The 13452-nt window shown below is 45.1% G+C and overlaps 8 protein-coding genes across 8 annotated transcripts; 2 read left to right on the top strand and 6 right to left on the bottom strand.

The window, feature by feature from the left end:
- Nucleotides 1–216: 216 nt before the first annotated feature.
- M431DRAFT_92014 (hypothetical protein) lies at nt 217–687 on the top strand (the record flags this gene model as incomplete). The annotated part of the gene is made up of 2 exons (XM_024924320.1): nt 217–521; nt 576–687. 2 exons carry the CDS (start codon nt 217–219, stop codon nt 685–687), a joined length of 417 nt encoding a protein of 138 aa, XP_024771658.1.
- A 609-nt stretch (nt 688–1296) lies between these two features.
- On the bottom strand, nt 1297–1818 carry M431DRAFT_498259 (hypothetical protein; the record flags this gene model as incomplete). Its single annotated transcript, XM_024917676.1, has 1 exon — nt 1297–1818. The coding sequence occupies one exon, from the start codon at nt 1816–1818 to the stop codon at nt 1297–1299; it is 522 nt and encodes a 173-aa protein (XP_024771657.1).
- A 578-nt stretch (nt 1819–2396) lies between these two features.
- On the bottom strand, nt 2397–4409 carry M431DRAFT_8277 (hypothetical protein; the record flags this gene model as incomplete). The annotated part of the gene is made up of 2 exons (XM_024923214.1): nt 2397–3834; nt 3919–4409. The coding sequence occupies 2 exons, from the start codon at nt 4407–4409 to the stop codon at nt 2397–2399; spliced, it is 1929 nt and encodes a 642-aa protein (XP_024771656.1).
- A 467-nt stretch (nt 4410–4876) lies between these two features.
- M431DRAFT_92878 (hypothetical protein) lies at nt 4877–6836 on the bottom strand (the record flags this gene model as incomplete). The annotated part of the gene is given in 5 exon segments (XM_024924413.1): nt 4877–5308; nt 5363–5695; nt 5755–5905; nt 5959–6529; nt 6548–6836. 5 exon segments carry the CDS (start codon nt 6834–6836, stop codon nt 4877–4879), a joined length of 1776 nt encoding a protein of 591 aa, XP_024771655.1.
- Nucleotides 6837–7729: 893 nt separating this feature from the next.
- On the bottom strand, nt 7730–8059 carry M431DRAFT_8275 (hypothetical protein; the record flags this gene model as incomplete). The annotated part of the gene is made up of 1 exon (XM_024923206.1): nt 7730–8059. The coding sequence occupies one exon, from the start codon at nt 8057–8059 to the stop codon at nt 7730–7732; it is 330 nt and encodes a 109-aa protein (XP_024771654.1).
- Nucleotides 8060–8652: 593 nt separating this feature from the next.
- M431DRAFT_484904 (hypothetical protein) lies at nt 8653–9548 on the top strand (the record flags this gene model as incomplete). Its single annotated transcript, XM_024916235.1, has 5 exons — nt 8653–8723; nt 8828–8984; nt 9040–9150; nt 9205–9396; nt 9453–9548. The coding sequence occupies 5 exons, from the start codon at nt 8653–8655 to the stop codon at nt 9546–9548; spliced, it is 627 nt and encodes a 208-aa protein (XP_024771653.1).
- A 101-nt stretch (nt 9549–9649) lies between these two features.
- M431DRAFT_92612 (hypothetical protein) lies at nt 9650–10991 on the bottom strand (the record flags this gene model as incomplete). Its single annotated transcript, XM_024924381.1, has 7 exons — nt 9650–9793; nt 9849–9968; nt 10019–10166; nt 10218–10322; nt 10388–10647; nt 10703–10764; nt 10922–10991. The coding sequence occupies 7 exons, from the start codon at nt 10989–10991 to the stop codon at nt 9650–9652; spliced, it is 909 nt and encodes a 302-aa protein (XP_024771652.1).
- A 1008-nt stretch (nt 10992–11999) lies between these two features.
- M431DRAFT_484902 (hypothetical protein) lies at nt 12000–13440 on the bottom strand (the record flags this gene model as incomplete). Its single annotated transcript, XM_024916234.1, has 3 exons — nt 12000–12430; nt 12488–13191; nt 13430–13440. 3 exons carry the CDS (start codon nt 13438–13440, stop codon nt 12000–12002), a joined length of 1146 nt encoding a protein of 381 aa, XP_024771651.1.
- Nucleotides 13441–13452: the final 12 nt, after the last annotated feature.

The following is a 13452-nucleotide window of genomic DNA, read 5'->3' as shown; positions in this document are numbered from 1 at the left end:
ATCTCCTTATCCCGAAGTAAACATTAAGCGCGTTGAGTTGGCTACGTAACTTGGGTTCCGTTTTTCACAACGCTCATTTCTCATCTGTACCGCAATATCTGACGTATCAAGATGGATATGTCTATGCCTGGGTCTTCAACAGGTACCATGCCCATGGAAACTCCAACGGATGGTTCCATGCCTATGGATTCATCTAATATGATGAGAATGGACTCAATGGCCACGATCTTTTTCACCGCTACAAGCACCGCTCTCTTTTCATCTTCCTGGATTCCCCAAACCACTGGACAATATGCTGGAAATTGCATATTTCTTATAGCTTTTGCGACCGTCTTCAGAGCTCTCTTGGCAATTCGGGTCAATTTCCCCCAAGTCGTGGACGCAATCGAACGCCGACGTCGTCACGGCAGAATACCTTCACATCTAGCCGATTCCAAAACGACAATACGCCCATGGAGAGCCGATGAAGCCATAAAGCTGGCGTTCATGGATCTTATTCTTACAGGCGTCGGGTATTTATTGTTAGTACGCATGAAGGAGTGGGAACTCAAGGAAGTTTGCTGACTATTGGACAGAATGATTGCGGTAATGACTATGAATGTCGGCTACTTTCTATCCGTCCTCGCTGGTGTTTTCTTGGGGAGCGTAATATTTAATCGTTTCTTGGCTACTTCTACAGTTCATTGACATGACCGTCGTGGGTGGCTGAAGATGGAAGGATATTTAAATTACATTCTTGTACGGGGCCTCGAGCGGGCAATGCAGCATACCTTTATGTTGTCATTATGAAAGTTATTTCATAATTTCATATTCCCCTCAAATCTCCTTACAGCCTTTTGGAAGATCCTCTTTTTGGCTTCTATTTATTACCAAGATTTCTACCGGTCGTGCATTAAGTGGAGGCAAAAGATCCGGCATTCAACTAACTGAATACGATGGTCTTCGGAAGAGGAAGCCTTGGCATCATAACTAATATGAAAATTGAGAATACATTGAGACCAAGCACGACTCAAAACATATGATCACATATAAACCACGATTTAGAAATTACAAACAAGCTAATGGTCAATCAGAAAATAAGAATCGCCTAGCTGTCAGTAGTTTCTTACCAGCCAACTTCAACTAATTCTCTATGGGAACAGGTAGGTCAACTAGGATATTCTTCTGCCGTGGTATGGCTCACTTACATCAAACATATGACAAGCGAGCTTATAATTTGGCATATATATTTTCTAGCCTCTATTTGAACATTAGATAGACAACATATGAACCCCGCCTATTCTACCCAACAATATCCTATGTCATACGTACATGAACTTTTCGTGCTACAATAACCGATTCCCTCTCTAAAAGCCTATGTGCCAATGCTGCGTATGATGGGTATCCTGCGTCCATGTCGATCTTGATCCTGATTCCCCAAAGATAGAACACTAAAAGAAAAGCATCTACGCCTGTGAAGGAATCCCCAACTGAATAGGCGGTGTTGGCTTCTTTCAGTTTACCATCGATGAAGGTATAACAATTCTTGATTGTTTGTCTTGCCTTTTCTTTGACATCTGGATATACCGACGCATTGTTTACAAACCTCCCTGGCCTCCAGAGTCCTCCGTAGCCTTGTCCATGAAGAGTACCGGAAAGGTAGTTCAGCCACTCGTATGCGCGCACGGTCTCCGACGTATCCTTCCCCATCAACTTCCGGTCAGGACTCAATGCTGAAATAGCCGTAAGAATAGCGGGCATTTCAGTAATAACTTGATCTCCAACTGCCAATACGGGAACCTTTCGTTTTGGATTCAGGCGAGCAAACTCTTCAGGCATGTCCGCAAATTCGATGCATATGAGCTCGGGCTGCAGCCCAGCCTCAAGTAAAATTATATGTGCGGCCATGGAGCAGGCCCCAGGAGAGTACCATAATTTTAAAGGGAGCTTTGAAGTGAATGACATTTTGACGCTTCAATCATTAGTAAGATACATCAAAAACGTTCTATGGGGCCTTACACCTTGGTATATGTAATCGCCCAAAGCTCTATGAGTTTTACAAGACTTCTGTAGTCAAGTTCAGGTCCTGTTTATTTATTAAATCAAGAGGGGCGTGGATTCAATTAAAGGTATCTGTTAATATATATGTTTGGCGATCTAAGCGATGAATGCTGTCGCCAATTCTCAATTGAAACAGGCAACCAGAAGCGAGGCATTGGTGGTACCGCGAGTTGTCGTCGGCTATCTGGTTATGACGCTTAACTCGTTGAACGATCAACCAAGACATTACAGCAAGGCAGTTTCATGATTGAAGAAGGATGTATTTTAAACATAAACTGGGGAAAAAAATTATTTCAGTATGCTTCCATCCAGTGAAACCAACGCCTAATAACCTTTTAAATCATCCATTGTTCATCTCAATAAAAGCCTTCTCGTAACATATTCTCATCAGGTACTCCCACATCTCTCAGACCGTCCATTGCGGCATCTCCAAATCCACCTGGACCACATATTAGAACATCTCTACCACTGGCCACCTCTGCCCAATAATCCGGTGCAATTCGACCCTTGTGTAATACGATTTGTATACTCTTCGTATCTATGCCCTCCATATCGACGTATTCCTGCCTTGTAAATATGTCGATGCGTACTCTGACTTTTGAAGCCGCATGGCGTAGGGAGGATTGGATAAGTCGTAGCATCATTTCTGGCTCTCGCGTTGACAACGCCAATACAACATCACCATTGGCTTTTGCTCTGCGTTCAGACAAAGCACCGAACATGGAGAGAAAAGGCGTAATTCCAATACCACCGGCGACCCAGAGCATGTTGACGTTATCAGGTCCTAAGAAGAAGTCGCCCGTCACACCCACGACTTCAGCAACGACATCTTCGTTAATTGTGATTGGTCTTTCCCATTGATTCCGCGGATGTCTTCTCAAGACATCGAATAATGCTCCTGTCACGGCCCCTCCCTTCATCTCGCGCATCGTCATGTCAAACCATGTCACGTCACGATCCTCGTGCGCACTTGAGACTGTCCACGTTCGTACTCGATCATCGTTGACAGACCCAGGAGCAGAGTTTGCCATGTGCTGATATGCGGGTGGGCCGATCCAGCCCATGAAATCCAAGGCAACGGCTTGACCAGGCCGAATTTTGATCGGCTCGACTCCAGGCTTTGAGGTAACCTTGAATCTGAATACAGCAAGATCATGTGATAATTGCGTTGCGCTTGTTAGTCTGGCCTTGTGTGCTCCAACGGCACTCGCTTGGCCTTCTGGTTCCTCTACCAGATATTTGACCTTTGGACTATATGGGCTGCGCTCAACCTCAGTGCCAAACTGTTGTCGTACGGGAAGAGCATCTCGAATAAAAATGAACCCGGTTGTCTTCATGACTGTGATGCTCGCGTGCTTAACCATAATGTTAAGCGCATCCGGACCGACAAGGTTGTCTGCTCTACCAGTAAGGTAAAGCACGTCTCCTGTTGTAAATGAGACAATAGTAAGCCCCACCTGTTTGCTCATTTCGACATTCCCTAGGCTTGACATGAATCTGTTTCCGGAGTAATCAGGTAGGACCACTGATCGTCCATCCGAAGGGCTAACGCGCATAAATCCAGGCAATCCACCACGAGCATTCATTCCAGTTTGTGAAGGAAACTGCTCAGCCGTTGCTGGATCCGACCTATAAACAGATCCGATGAAAACGGTATCGGCGCTGGTAATGAAGTCGATAACTTCATTCGGAAGTCTTTCGAACTGTGTAAGATGTCGTTTCTCGTATGCGATAACTGGTTTCGTTTCTTTCTGTCCAACAAGTTTGCGGATATTGATGTATTTCGGGCAGTTTCTGTATTTGCAACGTATTGTAGCTAGTTAGCAGCAGTTCATGACAAGACAGTTGAGAATAGCTAATCACCGACTTTGAACTTACCCAGTGGTTTGATCGACCTGCAAATTTAGTTTAAAGTCCATATTTGATGTACGTTTCACATCCTTTATGAATCCGGCAAACTTATTGCGCCTTCGAGTTGGGAACTCAATTCCTATCCCTGCTGTCAAATATCTCTCGGGGCTTGTCGGGCTCTGGCCATTTCTGTCAACATATTGGTTCAGAGTATCCAAAAGTGGCTCTCCAGGCCATAGTCTTGCGTTGACTACGAGCGTTTTCAGATCAGGACCTTCCACAAATCCAATCTCTCCGTCAGCGCCAGCAACGATCGAAGCCCAAGGACGTCCTTCATCATCAAGAGTTGTGATGGGAATGAATGGTAGATTCGATGTGTGAAAAATGCGATGCTGTTCGCGCATTCTGTCTTCGATCTTCTGCCATGTGGAGGCCATTGCTTCGGCAAAGCCCAATTTTGTCTGCATAGCGACTTCACCAGGATGCCATCCTTTCAAGCCTGATATTGAGACAGCCATGGAAACAGTTGTGGCGTAGTAGTTACGATACTGAGATTAGGCGATGTTCACATAAACCGGTCGGCTCAAAGGTTCGACTGTTCTCGGTGGTTGTTTTGCATATGATTTATTATGGATTATTCGCCAATGTTTCTGAATATTCTACATAGACTCCAGAAACAAAACATCTGCAACTCAGCTCTTCATAAACCTTTGAAACACACACTTCTAGAACATCGATTGGTCTCCCAACATGACGTATTTTTCGTGCTTACAGAGCAACACACCACCCGGGTAAGCGCCATTTAACAGGCGGAATCCCTCCCGGTAAATTTCTTGTCTATGTAATCGGGCGGCCATACTGGATAGAGTTGAGCTAATTGGAAGATTCCTCATTTCCCCACTGAAATCCGTAGGGTCTTGTGCCGCACTCGCCGCTTCTCGATGCCGCTATTTAGAAGCACGCTATTCAGAGAGTATGTTATTGGCTACTGGCCGCACTCAACTCGGAGCTCTGTCTTCCGCCGCCAGCCAGAAGGCCGAAAGCCGAAAGCTAATGAAGCAGCCAAGCCTGAGCCAAGCTTAAGTTGGGAACCATTCGTATTGTTTAAGAGTGCAATTCTCTGAGTACCAATTGACACGTAAACTCCAATATTATTCTTTTTTGGGGAATTTCCCTGTGTCCCTATACGCAGAAAGGGGACGAATAAACAACCTAGAGAAGCAAACCCTAGCGAAACGTAAAATGCACTCCTGTAAGATTTGAAGGCATCATCCTGGCCTTCTACCGTATTCTTCACCAAACTGTATACTACAGTAGACATTCCGAAAATGATAGTTGCTCCCAGTCGAATAAACATGTTAAATATGCCTCCAGCTAATGACTGCTGGTGGGATGGCAATGACTGCATGACGTACATCTATCATCGACATTAGATCAAAGCTCGATATATGATAGGCAGGCGATTACTCACGTTGGCTATATTGAACTGTAAATCGAGACCCATGACGTTTGTCAATAGCGATGGGAAGATAAAGGCCCAATAAGGTGCTCGAGGGCTTTGAACAGCAAGTAGAAGATTCGCGACAAAGTACATGGCGGCGCCAAACGCCATGATGAGGCTATTATTGACTCGGTGGAGGATATTTGCTGCCACAACATTGGATATGAGCGCAGAGATAACTTGCGGAAGCAGATCTACAGCAACGGTTAAAGCCGGCCGGTGATGAAATTCTTGCAGGAAGAGTGCGAGCCAAAAGTTGGAGGAAAGCATCGACATGACTCCAAAGATGGAGACGGGCATTAACTAGATCAACTTTCAGTATATGTAGCTTAAAAACATTAGATAAACCGGGGAGTGCTCACAAATGCAAAACCTCTGTCCTTCCAGATATGCAAAGGCATCAGGGGATGTGGGTAATTCTTTTCCCACACTACAAACCCCACGAGTAGGAAGAAGCCAACTATGAGCATTGCGATGACATGAGCAGATTTCCAGCCATCCACTGGGCCAAGTCTGCAGAGCCTGTCAGCAATTTCACGCCAAACATTATTTGCAAATCAACGTACGTCAAACCAGATGTGAAAAGGCCAACGCCGACAATTGTAAGAGCTGTTCCGACATAGTCAAATTTTTTCAGGGCTTCAGTTAGTCTCTTTCTAAATGGCCCTGGTTCAAAGGCTTCAATATTAGGCACAACCCAAATCGACACTATGGCCAGTATTCCCCAGAGAATCGTGAAGAAGAAGAAACCCGCGCGCCAATCAAAGATTCTGGCCGATATCCCCATAATAATGCTCCCAAGCCCAAATCCGACGGGATTTCCTGCGCTGAAACATGCAAATGCCCAATTTTTGCGCTTCGACGGCTCGGAGTACGCAGCGCCAAGTATTCCAATTGCAGGAGGGACGATGACAGCTGAAAAGAGACCAAGAAAGCCGCACAGGATATTCATCCAAAACGGGTTCCGAGCGAAGCCGAGTATAAGACTGCTAATGCTGAAGCCGACCATACCAGCTATGAAAAAGCTCTTGCGACCGAGGAGATCTGTAAGTTGGCCCAGGGGAAGTTGGAGAGCTCCCGCAGAAAGACTAGACATGTCGTTAGCCACAAGACTAAAGCTGAGAATGAAGCAGTTTCCTCAAGTGGTAGCAGCACTAATCCAAGTGATTTGGGCTTGTGTCATGTGTAAATCTCTTCCAATTGATGCAGTCACGATAATCATGGCTCCAGTCACAAGGCTGTTTGTCGCCATAGCCAAAGTGGCCATGAAGATGAAACAAATCTCCTGAAATGTGCTCTTGAAACATTCTGGCCGTTTCCCTATGGTCGTTCTCTGTATATTTGGAGCGGCAGAAGAGCTATCAAATCGCGGGCTGCCATCTTCTGGATTTCTTCTCTCGTGAAGCTCAAAGAGCTCGTGGTCGATTTGAGTTATTTCGATCATGAGGTGGGTGTGTACAGAATTCTTGTGGATACTGATAGAGAGGGTATTGAGTCGTATATCGTGTAATATGATGCAGAGCAAAACATACGACTAGGAAATTTAAAAGCCGCCAAAGGATACTGATGAATCAGCAGGAACAGAAATTGACACGGTAACGCAACATCGGCCACGGAGATAAAGCAATCAACTCTAACGGCTGAAAGATTAGACTACGCCCTCGTAGTAGCATCTATTCCGCCCTTAATCAATGACAAAGATTCTATATACGTCGCCCTGCATGCATATCAAGCCGACAGCTTGATAGAATGTCGAGGTATGTATTACGTACGCGAAGTACGCGAGAGAGCACAGTAATCTAGATATGACAAGTCCTTTACCGTGAGTAACTGTTGTAGATTACGGAGGCTTTACTTTTACCAACACCTTTGAGCCTATTGGTATAAACTGCACTTTCATAATCCTGTCCTGTTTGTCTATTTTACTTTATCATCATAAGCTCTCCCAGGTCCGTCAATATCCTCTTGAGGAGTTTGTGCCATATCCATTTCTATCTTAAAATACGTTAAAACCTAGAGCTTATAAATCCTTCTAGCTTCAATGAAAGCAGTTCTTTAGAGCATCTTCTTAACATAAGCTGCGTATACGGGGTAGTCATTGTCAATGTCAATAGTTACTTCGGTAAATCTGGCCGTCCAAAGGTATAAGACGCTCAGAAACCCATCTGCAGCGGTATAGGAATTTCCAACGGCAAAATCCGTAATATTGGCTGCTTTGAATTTGGTCTCGATGTGAGCGAAAAATTCCCGCATAGTCTCATATCCCTTTGCTCGAAGCTGAGGATATATCTCCGGGTTATTCGTGAACCTCTCGGTTCTCCAGATTTCTGCAATGGCTTAACCATGCGCCGTGGTTGACAGATAGTTGAGCCATTCGTATACTCGAATCTTTTCGAGAGGAGTCCTCCCAAAGATGTGTGAGTCTGGTGCAGCAGTTGCAATCGCACTGAGGACGGCTGCCATCTCCGTAATGACCTCACTGCCCATTATTAGAACTGGTACGCGGCGCTTTGGGTTGATTGCTTCAAATTCCTTCGTCATATGTCCGACCTTAGCAAGAACTAGGTCATGTTTGAGTCCAGTTTCACATAACGCAACGTGAGGTACAAAAGAGCAAGCTCCAGGCGACCAAAACAATGTCAAGGGAGTGTCAGTAGGTGTCGACATTGTGAAACTGATTTCTACCACGGTATTAGTTTATGAACGGTTAGTTCTGAGTTCAAATTACCAACAGGTTGGCAGGTTCAGTAATTCGGTTGATCTTGGTGTAGAGAAGAATTCAATAGTCTTCAAACCAAACTTTGGGTAATGACTGGCATCGCAAACTCTGTTTCTGAAAGATCATATTATTTCAATTATGCCACGTATCCCAACAACTCAATGATAATTCAATGCGATCGCCATCACGAGCTAGTCTTCACAACTTTTCCTGATCATTTGCTCGCTTACGTCGTTTAGCTCGCTTTTGCTCACCTCAAAAAGATCGTATTGAGAAAGATTCCAAGTCGTTAATTGACTCCTAGAAATTGATACGCGCTAGCGACCGTATTTTTAAGCAGCCTTGGATATCTGTATTTGTAATACGATTGTTGTAGGATTCAGCTGCTCGTCATTGACGCCCTTAGATCTGGCGCACATTAGAAGTTGAGAGAGCCCACCAAAGTTGGGTGTAAGTGAACTCCCAGCATCAAGGTCAGAGAATTTGTCTTCAATCCAAGATTAAAAGAAAATTATACATGAATTTGTTCTCAGATTTCACAATGGCTGCTCAATCTTCCACTGTATTCCATTATCTCGATATCGGCCGAATGGGTCGCGGCGAAGTCGTGAAGTGAGTGTTAGCATCTCGACTGCATCCGCCTTTTACGATTTGTCCATGATAAACGCCGTATTTCTTAGCGCCGATAACTAATCATGAAACTTTGGTCGGTTAAGCCTCTTCCTCAAGGATGCAGGAATCGAGTATCAGGACATTCGGTACTCATACCCCGGTGAAACATGGCAAAACACTAGTGATGAGTTGAAGCGCCGGGGCCTTACAAGGACCGGAAAATTGCCAGCGGTGGAATACAACGGCCACGTTTTGAACCAAGTACAATCATCCAAGTTTCCAAGGCTACTGTTCAACTTACTAATACTCATCGAAGCATATCCCGACGTTGCGCTACCTCGCTCGTGACCTTGGTCGCTACGATGGAGAAACAAGCTGGGAGAAATACGTTGTAGATGCGGTGTCAGATATATACATTGACTGGAGAGTGAGTCAGGGCAGTTCTATGACCATAGTGACATCAAATACTAATATGAACAAGTTCAAATGGGTGGCAAACCTAGGGAACTCGACAGACGAGTATAAGAATGACACTGCGCCACAGTATTACGATGTATTAGCCCAGTATTACGCTGAGTCCGGAGGTCCATACCTGTTGGGCGACAAAATCACATATGCTGATTTTGCTGTTTATCAATCCATCGACAACGACCAGAGGACGGGAACACTACCGGTGAGAATGTTCGAATCATTCCGCTACTTATAATGTTATTAACCGCTTTTGCGCAGACAAAGCTTCCGGATACAATCTTGAAGTTCAGGGAGACATTCGAGCAACGTCCCAACATTGCGGAGTATATCAAGAATAATTTCCCAAAAGCTTAGGAGTTGGTGCTGGCTAAAGGAAGATTTGATCCATACATATTGCATCTTGTAGAAAATATAAAAGTTTCCAATAATCCAAATCAACAAGTCTTTATCATGTATTATAAATCCTTCTCCAGATCCAAAATATCGCTGATGTACTGGTTTTGGGATAACGTTACCACGTCGCTATGAGCAAGAAGGGGCAATCTTGGCACCGCAGGGTATCCGAAGTCCTTGTTCAACAGAGCTTTCAAGCCGGGAACCTGTCAGATGTTAGAATACTGTAAATAAGAAACGCCTTCTAAATAAAGCACATACTCCGCTCTTCAACAAAGCAGACTCTGCGAGAGAAGCCAAGCCTTGAGACTTTTGTGCTGCCTTCAAATCTGCCTTAGTTTGGAGATTTTGTGTCAAGTCCCATAATTTCATGGAGAATTTCTAAGCAGAGGGTCAGCTTTTATCAGGCAATCACTGAATGCTTTACTAACCGGCGCAATGTTGGGTAGTGGACTAATAGCACCAGCGGAGCCGACCACCACTGAAGGGAGGAGGAAATCGATTAGGCCAGCCAATGTTGTAAAAGAAGTGCCATCAAGCAGGGCTGCGATTCTTGCCAGCTTGCCAACATTACCACATCTATTGTCGTGTTATGAATAGCTCTCACGTAAGATAGGGATTGAAACGTACGATAGCATGATGCCGCAAACGTTCGGTGCCCGTTTTGCAATTTCGGCCACATCGTCACTTTCCAGATCGATCCCTGCCGTCACAGGAGGAAAATTGTAAATGACCCTATTCCACAGAACAGACAGGATTAGCAAGCAATGCTGCGGGAAAGAGGCGAAGAAGGCCCGTACACTGGAATCGGCGAGCCTGCGGCGACGTCAACGAAAAATCTTTTAACCGCCGCTGGGTTTCCCTTGAGATAACCAGCCCAATAGCCAGGAGCGATCACAAGGGCGAAATCTGCACCTGCAGCAGCAGCATCGCGAGCTAGCTGAATTGTCTCACGAGTGCTATTACCTCCTACACCGGCGACAATTGGTGTCTTCTGCAGGCCAATTGAGTTAAGAGCATTTCGGAGAGTCTGTATTAACTTGATACGTTCTTGCGAGGTCTGAGACCCACAGGTTAGTCAAAGAATGAGTAGCTGGTGATGGACTGCAACGGACCAAGTGTACCGCTTCTCCCATGCTAGCAGAAACAATGGGCAAAATTCCCGGTCCAGTAACATCTATTTCACAACGATCAGCGATCAATCTATCGAAATGTCTTATAACCGTCATTTGGCTTGTCTACATTTCGCATGATTCGCAAATGCTACGTAATCTATGCCCCTGTTAGCACGCTGTGATTACAATTTCTCGTACTTCTCATAAAAATTCACTTACCTATTTCATCTTCAGCGTTGAAGAACACGGGGAGAGGAGCATAGAGCCCCTTTGGCAGTGTTTTAGACATGACGAAGCCGGCGTCTAAATGAAGCGTACTTGAAGATCGTCGTAAAGAGGCTGCTGAGGATCCGGAGTAGTATCAAGGTTAACCTTATCTATTAATTATTTAAGGGCTGGAAAGCTTGATGAAATTGTAAGATTTAGTGCAGTGTGTAACAACTTTAAACACATGCATCCGGGCTGAATAGCTGAAAACCAAGGTGACGTCACAAGTGAGGCACACCGAAGCAACTTGTTCTCAGATGGTCTCGTATAAATAGATGCAGCTGCCAATGACAGCTTTATTACAAATGTAAACCCGCTGCAGTTCTTTCGGCAGTCTTAGCGGGAAAAGCCATTGACTGTGGGATCGGAAACCCTGACTGTGGCTCCATGCCTCACAAACCCCAGTTGCTCATCTGTTCGATTCCTAATTTCAGCTGATAAAATAACACATCAATGTTATTGGCTTGTTGCTTTGCTGCATGCGTTGTAATGATGTGAAAATAGCATGTGCAGAATATTGCGATGCCTGAATCTCATCACAGCTTTCTGCCCCTTCCAAACTTGAGCCCCAGACCCATGCCAAGTACACCAAGACGAAAAACTCCTCGATTTCACTTCTATAATTCGTGTCATGTATAGCTTCACCGTAGATTGTTAAACCAGAATGTGCTTCATAAGCAATAGTGCTTTCTAAGCGCATTTTATTTGTATTACGATAGTATGGGTAGGCCAAAAAAGAGATCTCCGCGGCAGTGAGACATACTAACTCGGACTACTCTATCGGCACAGTTCAGACCATACTCTTCTCACAACCGACCCTAATGTAGGATATCATCTTCAAGTAGGCAGTAAATGTTCGATATTTCGGCCTTACTAATAAATTATTCTCTCTATAGCATGAAGAATTGTTGCAATCCTACAACAAATGCGAAGGCTACTTCTCCAATCACCTCGTCGGAAAACGTTCAGTCAGGGATTTATTGCCTTAAACGGATATATCCTCCTCTTCCTCCTCCACCACCCCTTCTTTCTATGCTTTCTTCATATCCAACCCGTCAACTGTGAACTCAAATGCATCTCTCCTCGCGCGAGATGGTCTCACCCAATCGTCTCCTAACTGCTCACAATCGGCAAAATCGACCTCTGCGATGAAAATGTCATCCTCTTGGTCCCAGCCCGGTCCTCCTAAAAGATTGCCATTTGGAGAGACAATAACAGACCCTCCGCGACTCACGATTTGATCTCCTCGTTCAGCCGATTCAGTTATCCATTTCGGGAGATCAATTGCTCTAATGCAAGGCGTAGCTGATAATACAAAAGCCCGGCTTTCGACACCAATTGTTTGCATCAATGGAACCCAAATCTCAGTAGCATGAGCAGTTGGGCCAAGGAACAGATTAATATTCTGCTCGTAAATACTCTGTCGTAAAAGCGGCATCCAATTCTCCCAGCAAATAGCGGCTTTGTATTTTTTTTTAGCACCAATTCACTTTCATGGGGAAGCATTTCATCACTTACCCGCCATCCTCAACTTCACCCCTCTGATAATCGTTGATACAGCTTCAAGTGTTAACGGACTCCCCTGACCCCACGCAACTCTTTCCAAGCCTGTCGGCATCACCTTGCGCCTTTTCCCAATAATGCCTAATCTTGGACAGATGTACACAATGGAGCTGTATAATGTTCCACCACACCTTTCAAGAATACCGACGATTATGAAGATGCCAGTAGCCGCTGCTATCTTTTTCAAACGCTCCCTCGTACCGTCTCCCCTATATGGTCGATTGGCAGGTAGAGGAAGTTCTCGGTGTATCCATTTTTGGCCAGCTCCTCTTGGTGTATCTCCAAGATCAACCGATGCCCGCCAATGGTTCATGTATGGACTGTAATCCTTCTCTTCTCCAAAGCTCCCAATTGCAGAGTTACCAAATGTGGACAGGCGCGGAAATCCGCCGATAAAGACTTCGGGGAATAGCACAAGGTCAACATGTTCAGAGCTCAATTTTCGCACTTTGGTTTCAAGCACTTGAAGAGCTCTTTCGGGGCTGTCATGGGTGTGCACCTGCGCGGTGGCAATCCTCAATTTCTGGAGTGTCGAGGCGATCACATTGAATGAAAGAAAGGCTTCAGCTTGTATTCGCGATGGCAACCCAGCGGGATAGTTTGATATAGCTGCCAAGCTAGTAGTATAAGGAACTCGCGTTGAACATGACAAAGGATCACTATATATCAATTACTATACATAACACTGCACCATACACCATACGGTGAGATAATACACAAACCATCCGATGGAGGCCGTGATTACGCTCAAAATTGCCTAATGTATGGAGGGGCAACACAAAATATGGTGTGCTTGGGGATGTAGCCAATGAAAGAACGCCGTCTGGATCGCTTATGCCGGCTTTCTCGCAAACTAACGGAAGATGGCGGAGGTGGAGGAAACAACTGCAGTTTTACCCCAGGATCATCACATATGGTGG

The sequence above is a fragment of the Trichoderma harzianum genome (genome assembly GCF_003025095.1).
Source record: "Trichoderma harzianum CBS 226.95 unplaced genomic scaffold M431scaffold_11, whole genome shotgun sequence".
NCBI classification, from domain to species: Eukaryota; Fungi; Ascomycota; class Sordariomycetes; order Hypocreales; family Hypocreaceae; genus Trichoderma; species Trichoderma harzianum.
Note: the sequence above shows the minus strand (reverse complement) of the source record. Positions and strands in the feature narration are given on the sequence as shown.